The sequence below is a fragment of the Oncorhynchus tshawytscha genome, linkage group LG13 (assembly GCF_018296145.1).
Source record: "Oncorhynchus tshawytscha isolate Ot180627B linkage group LG13, Otsh_v2.0, whole genome shotgun sequence".
Lineage (NCBI taxonomy): Eukaryota > Metazoa > Chordata > Actinopteri > Salmoniformes > Salmonidae > Oncorhynchus > Oncorhynchus tshawytscha.
The window spans coordinates 22,126,871-22,145,392 of record NC_056441.1 but is presented as its reverse complement, the minus strand read 5'-3'; the positions used below and the strand labels follow the sequence as shown (position 1 = coordinate 22,145,392).

At 43.6% G+C, this 18,522-nt stretch overlaps 1 protein-coding gene across 5 annotated transcripts in view; it reads left to right on the top strand.

Annotated features, from left to right (window-relative positions):
* Positions 1-18,522, top strand: part of LOC112264472 (protein FAM83H) — a 35,255-nt gene that overhangs the window by 8,627 nt on the left and 8,106 nt on the right. For 4 of the 5 annotated variants that reach the window (XR_006078583.1, XR_006078582.1, XM_042295355.1 and 1 more), the window contains 3 exons: positions 5,788-5,944; positions 6,083-6,217; positions 13,162-13,359. Coding sequence is in view for 2 of the 5 variants with exons in the window: in XM_042295355.1 (XP_042151289.1) it covers positions 5,822-5,944; positions 6,083-6,217; positions 13,162-13,359 (456 nt within the window). In the remaining 3 variants the exon portion in view is untranslated. Of the gene's footprint in view, positions 1-5,787; positions 5,945-6,082; positions 6,218-13,161; positions 13,360-14,882; positions 15,129-18,522 lie in introns of those variants that run through there. The other variant, XM_042295356.1, reaches the window with a different exon arrangement.

Genomic DNA, 18,522 nt, shown 5'->3' with positions numbered 1-18,522 from the left:
ACATTTGTAGACAACAGTAGACATTTGACTTCAGATTCTAGTAGGGTGAGGCCGGGTGCTGCAGATTGTTCTAGTGCCCTCTCAAATTCATTGATATATACAGTTGAAGTCAGAAGTTTACATACACCGTAGCCAAATATATTGTTTTTCACAATTCCTGACATTTAATCCTAGTAACAAATTCCCTGTTTTAGGTCAGGTAGGATCACCACTTTATTTTAAGAATGTGAAATCAGAATAATAGTAGAGATAATTATTTATTTCAGCTTTTATTTCTTTCATCACATTCCCAGTGGGTCAGAAGTTTACATACACTCAATTAGTATTTGGTAGCATTGCCTTTAAATTGTTTAACTTGGGTCAAACGTTTTGGGTAGCCTTCCACAAGCTTCCCACAATAGGTTGGTGAATTTTGGCCATTTCCTCCTGACAGAGCTGATGTAACTTATTCAGGTTTATAGGCCTCCTTGCTCACACACGCATTTTCAGTTCTTCCCACAAATTTTCTATAGGATTGAGGTCAGGGCATTTTTTTATTTTTTTATTTATTGTGAATTTTACCCCTTTTCTCCCCAATTTCGTGGTATCCAATTGTTAGTAGCTACTATCTTGTCTCACCGCTACAACTCCCGTACGGGCTCGGGAGAGACGAAGGTTGAAAGTCATGCGTCCTGCGATACACAACCCAACCAAGCCGCACTACTTCTTAACACAGCGGCGCATCCAACCCGGAAGCCAGCCGCACCAATGTGTTGGAGGAAACACCGTACACCTAGCGACCTGGTCAGCGTGCACTGCGCCCGGCCCGCCACAGGAGTCGCTGGTGCGCGATGAGACAAGGATATCCCTACCGGCCAAACCCTCCCTAACCCGGACGACGCTAGGCCAATTGTGCGTCGCCTCACGGACCTCCCGGTCGCGGCCGGTTACGACAGAGCCTGGGCACGAACCCAGAGCCTGGTGGCACAGCTGGCGCTGCAGTACAGCGCCCTTAACTACTGCGCCACCCGGGAGAGGTCAGGGTATTTTTATGGCCACTCCAATACCTTGACTTTGTTGTTCTTAAGCCATTTTGCCACAACTTTGGAAGTATGCTTGGGGTCATTGTCCATTTGGAAGACCCATTTGCCACCAAGCTTTAACTTCCTGACTGATGTCTTGAGATGCTTCATTATATCCACATAATTTTTCTTCCTCATGAAGCCATCTATTTTGTGAAGTGCACTAGTCCCTCCTGCAGCAAAGCACCCCCACAACATGATGCTGCCACGTCCGTGCTTCACGGTCGGGATGGTGTTCTTCGACTTGCAAGCCTCCCCCTTTTTCCTTCAAACATAACAATGGTCATTATGGCCAAACAGTTCTATTTTTTTTCATCAGACCAGAGGACATTTCTCCAAAAAGTATGATCTTTGTCCCCATGTGCAGTGGCAAACCGTAGTCTGGCTTTTTTATGGCGGTTTTGGAGCAGTGGCTTCTTCTTTGCTGAGAGGCCTTTCAAGTTATGTCGATATAGGACTCGTTTTACTGTGGATATAGATACTTTTGTACCTGTGTCCTCCAGCATCTTCACAAGGTCCTTTGCTGTTGTTCTGGGATTGATTTGCACTTTTCGCACAAAGTACATTCATCTCTAGGAGACAGAATGTGTCTCTTTCCTGAGCGATATGATGGCTGCGTGGTCATAGAAGTTTATACTTGCATACTATTGTTTGTACAGATGAACGTGGTACCTTCAGGCATTTTGAAATTGCTCCCAAGGATGAACCAGACTTGTGGAGGTCTACACATTTTTTCCTGGACTCTTTTAAAAAAAAATCCCATGATGTCAAGCAAAGAGGCACTGCTTTTGAAGGCTGGTCTTGAAATACATCCACAGGTACACCTCCAATTGACTCATATGATGTCAATTAGCCTATCAGAATCTTCTAAAGCCATGACATAATTTTCTGGAATTTTCCATGCTGTTTAAAGGCACAGTCAACTTAGCGTATGTAAACTTTTGACCCACCGGAATTGTGATACACTGAATTATAAGTGAAATAATCTGTCTGTAAACAATTGTTGGAAAAATGACTTGTGTCATGCACAAAGTAGATGTCCAACTTGCTAAAACTATAGTTTGTTAACAAGAATTTTGTGCGGTAGTTGAATAACTAGTTTTAATGACTCCAACCTAAGTATATGTATTTTTCCGAATTCAACTATATGTTGAAAAGGGTGGGGGCTAAATCTGCATCCCTGTCTCACCCCACGGCACTTTGGAAAGAAATGTGTGTTTTTTGCCAATTTGAACCACACTCCGATACTAACTAACTAGGAAAAAATGTGTAGACCTCCACAAGTCTGGTTCATCCTTGGGAGCAATTTCAAAATGCCTGAAGGTACCACGTTCAACTTGTTGTTTGTGTATATGGATTTTATAATGATGTATGTTTTTCCCCCAACACCACTTTCCATCAATTTGTATAGCAGACCCTCATGTCAAATTGAGTCAAAGGCTTTTTTGAAATCAACAAAGCATGAAAAGACTTTGCCTTTGTTTTGGTTAGTTAGTTTGTTTGTCAATTAGGGTGTGCAGGGGGAGTACTTGGTCTGTCGTACGGTAATTTGGTAAAAAGACAATTTAACATTTGCTCAGTACATTGTTTTCACTGAGGAAATGTACGAGTCTACTGTTGATGATAATGAAGAGGATTTCCCCGAGGTTGCTGTTGATGCATAGTTATTGGGGTCAAATTTGTCTCCACTTTTGTAGATTGGGGTGATCAGTTCTTGCTTCCAAATATTGGGGTTAGATGCCAGAGCTAAGGATGATGTTAAGTATAGCCAATTGGAGTTTGTTGTCTGTATATTTTATAATTTCATTGAGGATACCATCAATCAACACTAATGGTCTTTTTGGATTGGAGGGTTTGTATTTTGTCCTGTAGTTCATTCAATGTAATTGGAGAATCCAGTGGGTTCTGGTAGTCTTTAATAGTTGATTCTAAGATTTGTATTTGATCATGTATATGTTTTTTCTCTTTATTCTCTGTTATAGGACCAAAACGATTGGAGAAGCGGTTTACTCATACATCTCCATTTTCGTTAGATAATTCTTCGTGTTGTTTTTTGTTTAGTGTTTTCCAATTTTCCCAGAAGGGATGAGAGTCTATGGATTCTTCATTTACATTGAGCTGATTTCTGACGTGCTGTTCCTTCTTTTTCCGTAGTGTATTTCTGTATTGTTTTTGTGATTCACCATAGTGAAGGCGTAGACTAAGGTTTTCTGGGTCTCTATGTTTTTGGTTGGATATGTTTCTCAATTTCTTTCTTAGGTTTTTACATTCTTCATCAAACCATTTGTCATTGTTGTTAATTTTCTTCTGTGTTCTGTTTCCTCATAGTTTTTTGGTAGGTTTCCACACTACATTCCTTCCATCTATAGCATTTTTTTATATTATTCAGTTCCTCTGGCTTTGATGCCTCATGATTGAGTATTGCTCTGTTCAAGTAGACTGTCATTTTGCTGTGATCTGATAGGGGTGTCAGTGGGTTATCTGTGAACGCTCTGAGAGACTCTGGGTTGAGGCCAGTGATAAAGTAGTCTACAGTACTACTGCCAAGAGATGACCTACCATAGGAGTCCCCTCAAAGCCTACCAATGATTATGTACATACTAGAGGTCGACCGATTATTGGAGGACCAAAAAAGCCGATACCGATTAATCGGCCGATTTTTATTTATTTATTTGTAATAATGACAAGTACAACAATAGTGAATGAACACTTATTTTAACTTAATATGATACATCAATAAAATCTATTTAGCCTCAAGTAAATAATGAATGTTCAATTTGGTTTAAATAATGCAAAAAGAAAGTGTTGGAGAAGAAAGTAAAAGTGCAATATGTGCTATGTAAGAAAGCTAACATTTCAGTTCCTTGCTCAGAACATGAGAACATATGAAAGCTGGTGGTTCCTTTTAACATGAGTCTTCAATATTCCCAGGTAAGAAGTTTTAGGTTGTAGTTATTATAGGACTATTTCCCTCTATACCATTTGTATTTCATTAACCTTTGACTATTAGATCTTCTTATAGGCACTTTAGTATTGCCAGTGTAATAGTATTGCCAGTGTAACAGTATGGCTTCCATCCCTGTCCTCGCTCCTCCCTGGGCTCGAACCAGCAACACAACGACAACAGCCACCATCGAAGCAGTGTTACCCATGCAGAGCAAGGGGAACAACTACGAGAAGGCTCAGAGCGAGTGAGGTTTGAAACGCTATTAGCGCGTGCTAACTAGCCAGCCATTTCACTTTGGTTACACCAGCCTCATCTCGGGAGTTGATAGGCTTGAAGTCATAAACAGCGCAATGCTTAACGCACAACGAAGAGCTGCTGGCAAAACGCACAAAAGTGCTGTTTGAGTGAATGTTTACACGCCTGCTTCTGCCTACCACCGCTCAGTCAGATACTTGTATGCTTGTATGCTCAGTCAGATTAGGACACGCTTGATAATATCTAGTAATATCATCAACCATGTGTAGTTAACTAGTGATTATGATTGATTGTTTTTTATAAGATAAGTTTAATGCTAGCTAGCAACTTACCTTGGCTTACTGCATTTGCGTAACAGGCAGTCTCCTTGTGGGGTGCAATGAGAGAGAGGCAGGTCGTTATTGCGTTGGACTAGTTAACTGTAAGGTTGCAAGATTGGTTCCCCCGAGCTGACATGGTGAAAATCTGTCGTTATGCCCCTGAACGAAGCAGTTAACCCACCGTTCCTAGGCCGTCATTGAAAATAAGAATGTGTTCTTAACTGACTTGCCTAGTTAAATAAAGGTATAAAAAATAATTTGGCCAATCGGCGCCCAAAAATACAGATTTCCGACTGTTATGAAAACTTGAAATCGTCCCTAATTAATCGGCCATTTTGATTAATCGGTCGACCTCTAGTACATACCCAGTGTGCGACAGAGCTGCAGGAGTTGTGACACATTTTTGTTGCTTATGTTGTTGTAGTTGTGCCTAGGGGGGCATATGTGGGAGGGAATGCTTTCGCCCTCTCTCTCTATCTTGCCCTGTGTCTCTCTCACCCTATCTCTATCCTACGACCCATTGCTCTCTTTATAATCTATTTCTCTCTACCTGCCCCTCTCTGGGTACAGCATGGGTTTTGTGTGCTGCTTTTTGATAGAGAGTGTTATCATAGAGTTTTCCCCAGAGGCGCAACCATTGACACTTCAGAGAACTCGTTGCGGAGCAGACTCGACAGACCAGACCGGAGTTTGCAGGTCAATGGGAGAAGTGAAAAATGTGTCCGTAGTTGTTAATTTTGTCGAAATCTAATGGCAGTAGATTGGAGCCAATGTCTTAAGTAGCTGAACCAGTCATTACTACAACATCGTGAAAGTGACAAACTGGCATGTACATTTTTTTTCTCCAAAACAACGGAGTGCCAGCCTGCACATGCGCAGTTCAGCACAACATGACCGTTAGACCTAATGATGTGTTTCTGCACATACTAGCCAATGTCACCAGGACATCGCCTACAAGTGTGATCAGGGATTTCTATTGGAGAAGCAGTTTTTGCATATCTTCATACTGTACTATCTTTGGTGTTATGTTGGTATACACTAGGCAACATATTGTTTTAGGAAGGGTGTTTTCTCTGTCACATGAATACACATCTTTGTTTAGGGTACTCTATCACTATAAGAGGAACCTTACTAAATCAAGTAAAAAATTATGGAAGCTACAATCTATCTGCAAAAAAATAATGTATACATTTTTCTCCGAAAGGTTTGAGTCCCTTCCCCCTAACCCCGACCCCATCATGGCCCACCGGTCCCAGAGTTCGGACATCGGGGACAACCCCCTGGACCCTAACTTCCTGCCCCCCCACTACAGAGAAGAATACCGTCTCGCCATTGATGCTCTGGTGGAGACAGACCTACAGGTACAGGAGGAATGTGTGTGTATATGTGTGTGTGTGGCGTGCATGCCCATGTGTGTGTGTGTGTGTGTGTATGTATGTATGTATGTATGTGTGTGTGTGTGTTTGTGTGTGAACTCAGTGTGTGTACTCTCTCTCCAGGGCTACTATGAATTTATTCAGAAAGCAGATGTGGTCAACTTTCTCTGTCAACCGGAAATCGAACACATCAAGACCACGATCCAGACACCCAACCAGGCCCCGACCTCGAACGTACCGGAGCTGCCCTATCATGAGGTAGCATTAATAATGATAATGATATTATTAAAGTGAGAAGATAAGTATTTATGACAGTCTGAGCTACATGAAGGCATCATAGTAAAAATTAGTGTTTTCAGGTGACAGGAGTCTGCAAATGATTTGATTGAGTGATTAATTAATTGATATCACTAAAATAGAGGTGGAGACAATTGTATACTATTGTCAAAACTACCAGTCAAAAGTTTTAGAACACTTACTCATTCAAGGGTTTTTCTTTATTTTGACTATTTTCTACATAATAGTGAAGACATCAAAACTATGAAATAACACATATGGAATCATCTGGTAACCAAAAAAAGTGTTTAACAAATCAAAATAAATGTTATATTTGAGATTCTTCAAATAGCCACTGTTTGCCTAGGTGACAGCTATGCACACTCTTGGCATTCTCTCAACCAAAGGGTTGGAAACTTTACTGTAAATTTCCAGAATTAATCCGGAAATTTTCCATTGGAAGTTGAGCCCTGGAATTTGGGGAATTTAGCTTAAATTCATCAAAAAATTTAGCCAATGGCCTCCCGGGTGGCGCAGTGGTTAAGGGCGCTGTACTGCAGCGCCAGCTGTGCCACCAGAGTCTCTGGGTTCGCGCCCAGGCTCTGTCGTAACCGGCCGCGACCGGGAGGTCCGTGGTGCGACGCACAATTGGCCTAGCGTCGTCCGGATTAGGGAGGGTTTGGCCAGTAGGGATAACCTTGTCTCATCGCACACCAGCGACTCATGTGGCGGGCCGGGCGCAGTGCACGCTAACCAAGGTTGCCAGGTCCACAGTGTTTCCTTTTGTGGGACACACATAAGACAATTGTAGGTCTTGTGGCATATTTTGGTTAAACTATCCCCAATTCAATGGAATTTCAACCCTCTGCATGCACAGTGCATCCTTCCATCACATGTACAGCTGACTCAAGATCTTGCACACTAATGAGATGCTATTGAGCCCACACTACTACACTGTCTGAGCCAAGGACTACATGAGTTCTGGTAAGTTTTGATTACAATAGGTTGGGGTGAATATATTTTATATGACATACACGATTTTTTGTTAACTAGTAAATAGTACCTACAGCAAAGTGTGTTTAAATTATTTCTAACTTGTTAGTTTTTGCTACCATGTGGGTTTTAGCTTGCTTGAGCCTGCTAACTGAGGAGTGTTAGTTCACCTGTTTCCATGCATGTTTAATTTTAAAACATTTATCTCACAAAGGAGTTGTTTAATCTAACGGCTTAACTATTTATCTGTACATGGAATTGTATTTGTTGTTTTTTTACTAATTTTTTTCTAATCTTTACAGGTTTACACTATCTGATGTGTGGAGACATTTCACTGCAGATAATGTAGAAGGAAAAGCTGTGTATATTTGCAAATACTGTGCCAAATCATATGTGAAGAATGCAACAAAGATGCAGAATCATCTGGCCAAGTGCATAAAGTTCCCTCAGCGCTCACAACAAGCAACCTCTTGACAAAAGTCCCTCTACTTCTAATCGAGGTGAAAATTATTAATCAGACACCTTATCGATAGCAACAGCTCATGGTCCTCCTGGAATCAGAAGTTTTTTTGACTCAATGGAGGAACTTAGTCAGAGAAATGCTGATGAATGTCTTGCTCGAGCTGTGTATGCAACTGGTTCACCTCTGATGCTCACAGGCAAAGTGTATTAGAAGAGATTTCTGAATGTTCTTCGCCCAGCATACGCCCCTCCAACCAGACATGCCTTACCTACTCATTTGCTGGATGCAGAGTTCAACAGAATTCAAGTGAAGGTCAAGCAAATCATAGAGAAAGCAGACTGTATTGCATTCATCTCTGATGGGGGGTTGAATGTTCATGGGCAAGGAATAATTAACTACATCATCTCCACCCCTCAAACAGTATTCTACAAGAGCACAGACACAAGTGACAACAGACACACCGGTCTCTATATTGCAGATGAGCTGAAGGCAGTCCTCAATGACCTTGGACCACAGAAGGTATTTGCACTGGTGACAGACAATGCTGCGAACATGAAGTCTGCTTAGTCTAAAGTGGAGGAGTCCTGGCTGTGCTGCTCATGCATTGAGTTTGCTCCTCAATGACAATAAAGGCACTGAAAACAATGGATACACTCTACAAGAGAGCCAAGGAAATGGTTTGGTATGTGAAGGGTCATCAAGTTATAGCAGCAATCTACCTAAGAGCACCACATTGAAGCTGCCCAGCAACACCTGTTGGGGTGGTGTTGTCATCATGTTTGACAGTCTCCTGGAGGGGAATTGGTGGCCATCCGGGCAAATTTTAGGCTTTTTGAGCCTGACAATGAGCCATCCTCAACAAGGTTGGAAAGTGACAGTGAAGATGAGGCCTCAGAGTCTGATGTTCAAGAGGTGGACATTGAGGAGGTCCAGGGACAAGACATGGAAGCCTGAGAGGAAGACAACCAAAGCTTTAGTTTCTAGACTATCATTTTACAGATGATAGTTGAAAATGTTTTTTGGAGATGCGATGGATCATTGGGGATCATTCAATATTCCCTTTTGTTGTTCAGTGAAATCATCCCATGTGAAGAGTCCCATTTATTTAAACTAAATTGTTTTTTTTTTTTTCTATTGGAAGGATTTAATCATTTGCAATTATGTCTACTTATGATAAGGTCAAAGTTTATGTTTCTGTCTCCATATGATATGGTAAATATATCCAATTTAAAAAAAATCAAATTAAACATTATTTGTCACGTGCGCCGAATACAACAAGTGTAGACCTTAACGTGAAATGCTTAAGATTTAAGAAAATATTTACCAAATAAACTAAAGTAAAAAATATAAAAAGTAACACAATAACATAACAATAATGAGGCTATATACAGGGGGCACCGGTAACGACTCAGTGTGAGGGGGTACAGGTTAGAGGTAATTTGTACATGTTGGTAGGGGTGAAGTGACTATGCATAGATAATAAACAGCGAGTAGCAGCAGTGTCAAAAACAAATGGGGGGTCAATGTAAATAGTCCGGTGGCCATTTGATTAATTGTTCAGCAGTATTATGGCTTGGGGGTAGAAGCTGTCAAGGAGCCTTTTGGTCCTAGACTTGGCGCTCCGGTACTACTTGCCGTGCGGTAGCAGAGAAAACAGTCTATGACTTGGGTGACTGGAGTCTTTGACAGTTTTATGGGCTTTCCTCTGACACCGCCTATTATATAGGTCCTGGATTGCAGGAAGCTTGGCCCCAGTGATGTACTGGGCTGTACGCACTACCCTCTGTAGTGCCTTACGGTCAGATGCCAAAGCAGTTGCCATACCAGGCGGTGATGCAACTGGACATGATGCTCTCGATGGTGCAGCTGGACCCATGCCAAATATTTTCAGTCTCCTGAGGGGGAAAGGTTTTGTCGTGCCCTCTTCACGACTGTCCTGGTGGGTTTGGACCATGATAGATCGTTGGTGATGCGGACACCAAGGAACTTGAAACTCTCAACCTGCTCCACTGGAGCATCGAGAGTAGAGGAAGGCCCTAAAAATTGTCAAAGACCCCAGCCACCCCAGTCATAGACTGTTCTCTCTGCTACCACATGGCAAGCGTTACCGGAGAGCCAAGTCTAGGACCAAAAGGCTTCTCAACAGCTTTTATCCCTAAGCCATAAGGCATTTCACTGTAAGGTCTACACCTGTTGTATTCAGAACACATGACAAATTAACTTTGATTTGATATGTACGTACGGTCACTGTTGTGACGACGTCGTCGATGCACTCATTGATGAAGCCGATTACTGAGGTGGTATACTACTCAATGCCATTGGAAGAATTCCAGTCTGTGCTAGCAAAACAGTCCTGTAGTGTAGCATCTGCACCATCTGACCACTTCCATATTGAGCCAGTCACTGGTTCTTCCTGCTTTCGTTTTTGCTTGTAAGCAGGAATCAGGAGGATAGAATTATGGGTCGGATTTGCCAAATGGAGAGCGGGGGAGAGCTTTGTATGCATCTCTGTCTGTGGAGTAAAGGCGGTCTAGAGTTTTTTTTCCCTTTGGTTGCACATGTGACATGCTGGTAAAAATTTGGTAAAACTGATATAAGTTTGACTGCATTATAGTCCCCCGCCACTAGGAGTGCTGCTTCTGGGCGAGAATTTTCATGTTTGTTTATGGCCTTATACAGTTGGTTGAGTGAGGTCTTGGTGCCAGCATTGGTCTGTGGTGGTAAATAGACAGCTACGAATAATGTAGATGAGAACTCTCTTGGTAGATAGTGTGGTCTACAGCTTATCATAAGGTACTCTACCTCAGGCAAGCAATACCTTGAGACTTCTTTAATATTATACATTGCGCACCAGCTGTTATTGACAAAAAGACACACATCCCCACCTCTCATCTTACCAGACGTAGCTTCTCTGTTCTGCCGGTGCATTGGAAATCCCTCTAGCTCTATATTGTCTGTGTCGTCGTTCAGCCACGACTCGGTGAAACACATGATATTACAGTTCTTAATGTCCCGTTGGTAGGGTAATCGTAATCGTAGGCCATCCATTTTATTTTACAATGATTACATGTTAGCAAGTAGAATAGATGGAAATGGGAGTTTACTCACTCGCCTACTGATTCTCAAAAGGCAGCCTGATCTGCATCCTCTTTTCCTCTTGTCTTTTCTTCACGTAAATGATGTGGAACTGGGCCTGTTCCCGGGAGAGCAGTCTCTCTTTCTCATCTGACTCGTTAAAGAAAAAGCTTCTTCCAGTTAGTGGTGAGTAATCACTGTTCTGATGTCCAGAAGTTATTTTCGGTCATATGAGACAGTAGCAACAACATTATGCACAAAATAAATTAAAAATAAGTTACAAACATTGCAAAAAAACGAACAAAATAGCACAATTGATTACGGGTATGTAAAACGGCAGCCATCCTCTTCGGCGCCACATTTAAATGGTATTAATAATAATTTGCATATATTTCCTTTAATTCCCATATATTCCCATATATTCCCGTTAATTCCCACAGAAAGTTTCCACCTCTGAATATTCCCCAGAATGTGCCACCCTATGAGGTAGTCACCTCGAATGCATTTCAATTCATTTGGGCTCCCGAATGGCACAGCGGTCTAAGGCTCTGCATCTCAGTGCTAGAGGCGTCACTACAGACCCTAGTTTGATCCCGGGCTGTATCACAACCGGCTGTGATCGGGAGTCCCATAGGGTGACGCACAGGTTAGGGGAGAGTTTGGCCAGGGTAGGCCATCATTGTAAATAAGAATTTATTCTTAACGGACTTGCCTAGTTAAAAATAGTTTTGTTTTTTTAAAGGAAAAAAAGATGTGCCTTCTTTAAAGTTAATTTGTGGAATTTATTTCCATCTTAATGCGTTTGAGCCAATCAGTTGTGTTGTGACAAGGTAGGGGGGTATACAGAAGCCAGCCCTATTTGGTAAAAGACCAATTCCATATTATGGCAAGAACACCTCAAATAAGCAAAGAGAAAATGACAGTCCATCATTACTTTAAGACATGAAGGTCAGTCAATACGGAACATTTCAAGAGGTTTAAAAGTTTATTCAAGTGCAGTTGCAAAAACCATCAAGCACTATGATGAAACTGGCTCTCGCGAGGACCGCCACAGGAATGGAAGACCCAGAGTTACCTCTGCTGCAGAGGATAAGTTCATTAGAGTTGCCTCCGCTGCAGAGGATAAGTTCATTAGAGTTACCTCCGCTGCAGAGGATACGTTCATTAGAGTTACCTCCGCTGCAGAGGATACGTTCATTAGAGTTACCTCCGCTGCAGAGGATACGTTCATTAGAGTTACCTCCGCTGCAGAGGATACGTTCATTAGAGTTACCTCCGCTGCAGAGGATACGTTCATTAGAGTTACCTCCGCTGCAGAGGACAAGTTCATTAGAGTTACCTCTGCTGCAGAGGATAAGTTCATGAGAGTTACCTCTGCTGCAGAGGATACGTTCATTAGAGTTACCTCCGCTGCAGAGGATACGAGAGTTACCTCCGCTGCAGAGGATACGTTCATTAGCGTTACCTCCGCTGCAGAGGATACGTAGCGTTACCTCCGCTGCAGAGGATGTTCAGCTGCAGGATACGTTCATTAGAGTTACCTCCGCTGCAGAGGATAAGTTCATTAGAGTTACCTCTGCTGCAGAGGACAAGTTCATTAGAGTTACCTCTGCTGCAGAGGATAAGTTCATTAGAGTTACCTCTGCTGCAGAGGACAAGTTCATTAGAGTTACCTCTGCTGCAGAGGACAAGTTCATTAGAGTTACCTCTGCTGCAGAGGACAAGTTCATTAGAGTTACCTCTGCTGCAGAGGACAAGTTCATTAGAGTTACCTCTGCTGCAGAGGACAAGTTCATTAGAGTTACCTCTGCTGCAGAGGATAAGTTCATTAGACGTCTCTGCAGAGGACAATTCATTAGAGTTACCTCCGCTGCAGAGGACAAGTTCATTAGAGTTACCTCTGCTGCAGAGGACAAGTTCATTAGAGTTACCTCTGCTGCAGAGGACAAGTTCATTAGAGTTACCTCTGCTGCAGAGGACAAGTTCATTAGAGTTACCTCCGCTGCAGAGGATACGTTCATTAGAGTTACCTCCGCTGCAGAGGACAAGTTCATTAGAGTTACCTCTGCTGCAGAGGATAAGTTCATGAGAGTTACCTCTGCTGCAGAGGACAAGTTCATTAGAGTTACCTCTGCTGCAGAGGATAAGTTCATTAGAGTTACCTCTGCTGCAGAGGATAAGTTCATTAGAGTTACCAGCCTCAGAAATTGCAGAGTTCCATATGTGTTATTTCATAGTTTTGATGTCTTCACTATTCTACAATGTAGAAAATAGTAAAATAAAGAAAAACCCTTGGATGAGTAGGTGTTCTAAAGCTTTTGACCGGTAGTGTATATTCATATTTTCCTGTTGTCATAGTGTAAATATAGTTAACAGCCTGCTCGGTTTCCCCCAGGCAGACGCCGACGGCTCGTCTGACACCTACTGGCCGATGCACTCTGACACAGCAGCCCCGGGGTTGGACCTGGGCTGGCCCCTCCAGGCACACAGCTTTATTGGCCCCACCGAGGTCACGACCCTGGTCAACCCCAGCGAGCCCGACATGCCAAGCATCAAGGAGCAGGCCAGACGACTCATCAAGAATGCACAGCACGTAAGTGGAGGGGCGGGGAGAAGGGATGTACATTCACACACTCACACACAGCACTTACAGAGGCACATACACACACACACCTGTTCAGGTCTAAGTGGTGTAAAGGGGAAGTGTACCGTATGTCAAATGACATTGTATTGGTCACATGCGCCGAACACAACAGGTGTTGACATTGCTGTGAAAGGCGATGTAACGGATTTCCTGCTCTTCGTCTGAAGAGGTGTATCAAGGATCGGACCAATACGCAGCGTGGTAAGTGTCCATGTTTTAATAGAAAAGACTGAACATGACACAAATACAAAATAACAAACGAAACAGTCCCGTGTGGCACAAACACTGACACAGGAAACACTCACCCACAAAATACCCAAAGAATATGGCTGTCTAAATATGGTTCCCAATCAGAGACAACGATAAACACCTGCCTCTAATTGAGAACCAATCTAGGCAACCATAGACCTACATAAACACCTAGATGGAAACAACCCCATAAATCGACAAAAACCCCTAGACAGTACAAACACCCTATAATAGACAAAAACACATATATCACCCATGTCACACCCTGACCTAACCAAAACATTTTAAAAAAACAAAGAATACTAAGGTCAAGGCTTTAAAGTACCCCCCAACCCACAAAGGTACGGACTCCGGCCACAAAAACCTAATGGGGAGGGTCTGGGTGGGCCTCTTTCACGGCGGTGGCTCGGGTGCTGGACGTGGACCCCACTCCACCATAGTCTTAGTCCGCTTTTGTGGCCTCCTAGGAATGGCGACCCTCGCCTCCAACCTAGGACTGGCAACCCTACTAAAGGGCCCCACTGGACTGCGGGGCAGCTCCGGACTGAGGGGCAGCTCCGGACTGACTTGACGGCTCTGGCAGCTCCTGGCAGCTCCTGGCTGGCGGACGGCTCTGGCAGCTCCTGGCTGGCTGACGGCTCTGGCAGCTCCTGGCTGGCTGATGGCTCTGGCAGCTCCTGGCGGCTCTGACGGCTCAGGACAGACTGGCGGCTCTGACGGCTCAGGACAGACTGGCGGCTCTGACGGCTCAGGACAGACGGGAGACTCTAGCGGCTCAGGACAGACGGGAGACTCTAGCGGCTCAGGACAGACGGGAGGCTAGCGGCTCAGGACAGACGGGAGACTCTAGCGGCTCAGGACAGACGGGAGACTCTAGCGGCTCAGGACAGACAGGAGAATCTAGTGGCTCAGGACAGACAGGAGAATCTAGCGGCTCTAAGGCTGGTGCCATGTACACCGGCCCGAGGAGACGCACTGGAGACCAGATGTGTAAAGCCGGCTTCATGGCACCTGGCTCGATACCCACTCTAGCCCGACCGATACGCAGAGCTGGAATGTACCGAACCGGGTTATGCACACGCACTGGGGAAACTGTGCGCTCCACCGCATAACACGGTGCCTGCCCGGTCCCTCTCTCTCTCTCTGGTAAGCACAGGAAGTTGGTGCAGGTCTCCTACCTGGCTGCGCCACACTCCCTGTGTGCCACCCCCCAAGAAAGGTTTGGGGCTGCCTCTCGGGCTTCCAGCCGCGCTGCCGTGCTGCCTCCTCATACCTGCACCTCTCTGCCTTCGCTGCCTCCAGCTCTGCCTTGGGATGGCGATATTCACCTGGCTGTTCCCATGGTCCCTTGCCGTCTAATATCTCCTCCCAAGTCCAGGAGTCTTGTGTTCGCTGCTGCTGCCCGTTACCACGCTGCTTGGTCCTTGGTTGGTGGGTGATTCTGTAACGGATTTCCTCCTCTTCGTCTGGTAAGTGTCCATGTTTTAATAGAAAAGACTGAACCTGACACAAATACAAAACAACAAAGTGAAATGGAAACGAAACAGTCCCGTGTGGCACAAACACTGACACAGGAAACACTCACCCACAAAATACCCAAAGAATATGGCTGTCTAAATATGGTTCCCAATCAGAGACAACAATAAACACCTGCCTCTAATTGAGAACCAATCTAGACAACCATAGACCTACATAAACACAGAGATGGAAACAACCCCATAAATCTACAAAAAACCCTAGACAGTACAAACACCCTATAATAGACAAAAACACATATATCACCCATGTCACACCCTGACCTAACCAAAATAATAAGAAAAACAAAGAATACTAAGGTCAGGGCGTGACAGGCGAGCCTATTCCAAACGATTCAGAGTTAAAAAATACGAAAAATATTTGCTGAATAAAAAAATAAATACTAACACAATAAAAACAAAAACGATGCTATATACAAGGAGTACCAGTACCAAGTCAATGTGCAGGGGTACGAGGTAGTTGAAGTAATACATTATGTACATGTGGGTAGGGGTAAAAGTGACTTATCAGGATTGATAATTAACAGAGTAGCAGGAGCATATGTGAAGTGTGAAAATGTGTCTGTTGGAGTGTGTGTGCCATCAATATGTGTGTGTGTGTGTGTGTGTGTGTGTGTGAGCATGTGTGTGTGTGAGTGTTAGAGTGTGAGTGTGTGTGAAGGAGAGTAAGTGCAGAACAATTCAGATAAGACAAATTAATAATAAAGGGGTCAATGTAAATAGTCCAGGTGGCCATTTGATGAACTGTTCATCAGTCTTATGGCTTGGGGGTAGAAGCTGTTCAGGAGCCTTTTGGTCCCAGATTTGGCACTCTGGTACTGCTTGCAATGTGGTAGCAGAGAGAAGAGTCCATGACTTGGGTTGCTGGAGTCTGGTATAGAGGTCCTGGATGGCAGGGAGTTTGGCCACGGTGTTATACTGAGCCGTACACACTCCCCTCTGTCGGATGCCGAGCAGTTGCAATACCAAGTTGCAATACCAATGAGGATTTGAGAGCCCATGCCAAATCTTTTCAGCCTCCTGAGGGGGAAGAGGCGTTGTCGTGCCCTCTTCACGACTGTGTTAGGGTGTTTGGACCATGATGATAGGTCCTTAGTGATGTAGACACCGAGGAACTTGAAGCTCTCGACTTGCTCCACTACAGCCCCGTCGATGTTAATGAGGGCGTGCTCAGCCCTCTGTTTCCTTTAGTCCGCGATAAGCTCCTTTGTCTTGCCCACATACACTACCGGTCAAAAGTTTTAGAACACCTACTCATTAGCCGTAGGCTAGCAGTCTTGACTAGCAGGCTGCAGGTGAGTCACAGTGCTGCTGCTGAGTAAACTACAGCCAGCCTTTGATCCAGTGGGCAGGGCTATAACGTAACTGGTTACTATGGTTACCTATAGCTCTAGGTGTGTGTGGAAGTTTACAAAACACATGCACACTCATCAGACAGCTAATCACCACACTATAGGCTACAAAACAACCCATCCACTCACCCACACACCCAGATGCACACCCACATTTTAATAGAAGCTCTTATCCAGAGCGACTTACACCTCCACCATCTCGCATCTTCTTTGGAGGACAAAGGTTTTTTGTTACATAAACATTTTACACACATTTTACATACAGTACCAGTCAAAAGTTTGGACACACCTACTCATTCAAGGGTTTTTCTTTATTTGTACTATTTCCTACATTGTAGAATAATAGTGAAGACATCAAAACTATGAAATAACACATGGAATCATGAAGTAACCAAGTATTAAACAAATCAAAATATATTTGATATTCTTCAAATAGCCACCCTTTGCCTTGATGACAGCTTTACACAATCTTGGCATTTTCTCAACCAGGAATGCTTTTCCAACAGTCTTGAAGGAGTTCCCACATATGCTGAGCACTTGTTGGCTGCTTTTCCTTCACTCTGTGGTCCGACTCATCCCAAACCATCTCAATTTTGTTGAGGTCAGGGGATTGTGGAGGCCAGGTCATCTGATGCAGCAATCCATCACTCTCCTTGGTAAAATAGTACTTACACAGGCTGGACGTGTGTGGGTCATTGTCCTGTTGAAAAACAAATGGTAGTCCCACTAAGCCCAAACCAGATGGGATGGCGTATCGCTGCAGAATGCTGTGGTAGCCATGCTGGTTAAGTGTGCCCTGAATTCTAAATAAATCATAGACAGTGTCATCAGCAAAGCACCCCCACACCATAACACCCCCTCCTCCATGCTTTACGGTGGGAATTACACATGCAGAGTTTACCCATACCGCGTCTCACAAAAACACGGCTGTTGGAACCAAAAATCGCAGATTTGGACTCCAGACCAAAGGACAAATTTTCACCGGTCTAATGTCCATTGCTCGTGTTTCTTGGCCCACGCAAGTCTCTTCTTCTTATTGGTGTCCTTTAGTTGTGGTTTCTTTGCAGCAATTCGACCATGAATGCCTGATTCACACAGTCTCCTCTGAACAGTTGATGTTGAGATGTGTCTGTTAATTGAACTTTATGAAGCATTTATTTGGGCTGCAATTTCTGAGGCTGGTAACTCTAATGAACGTATCCTCTGCAGCAAAGGTGACTCTGGGTCTTCCATTCCTCAGGAGGGACAGTTTCATCATAGGACTTGATGGTTTTTGCGACTGCACTTGAAGAAACTTTCAAACCTCTTGAAATGTTTCGTATTGACTGATCTACATGTCTTAACGTAATGATGGACTGTCGTTTCTCTTTGCTTATTTGAGTTGTTCTTGCCATAATATGGACTTTTTTTTACCAAATAGGGCTATCTTCTGTATACCAACTCTACTATATGTTACAACACAACTGATTGGCTCAAACGCAATAAGAAGGAGATAAATTCCACAAATCAACTTTTAAGAAGTTATACCTGTTAATTGAAATGCATTCCAGGTGGCTACCTCATGAAGCTGGTTGAGAGAATGCCAAGAGTGTGCAAAGCTGTCAAGGCAAAGGGTGGCTCTTTGAAGAATATCAAATATTAAATGTATTTTGATTTGTTTAATACTTTTTTGGTTACTACATGATTCCATATGTGTTATGTCTTCACTATTCTACAATGTAGAAAATAGTCAAAATAAAGAAAAACCCTTGAATGAGTAGGTGTTCTAAAAATGTTGACTGGTAGTGTATGTTCCAGCAGTGAGGGGTGGAGTTCAACTGACAGTTACAGATTCCCAGACCCAGGCCTTCTCACCCCAGTCCACCCAGCAACACACCGTTAACACGATAGCATTCCCATCCTGTTGAATATCTATTATGTTATTTTTTTACTCAGTCACTATCCCTCAGACAGGGATCCAGTGTTGCAGATAGAGT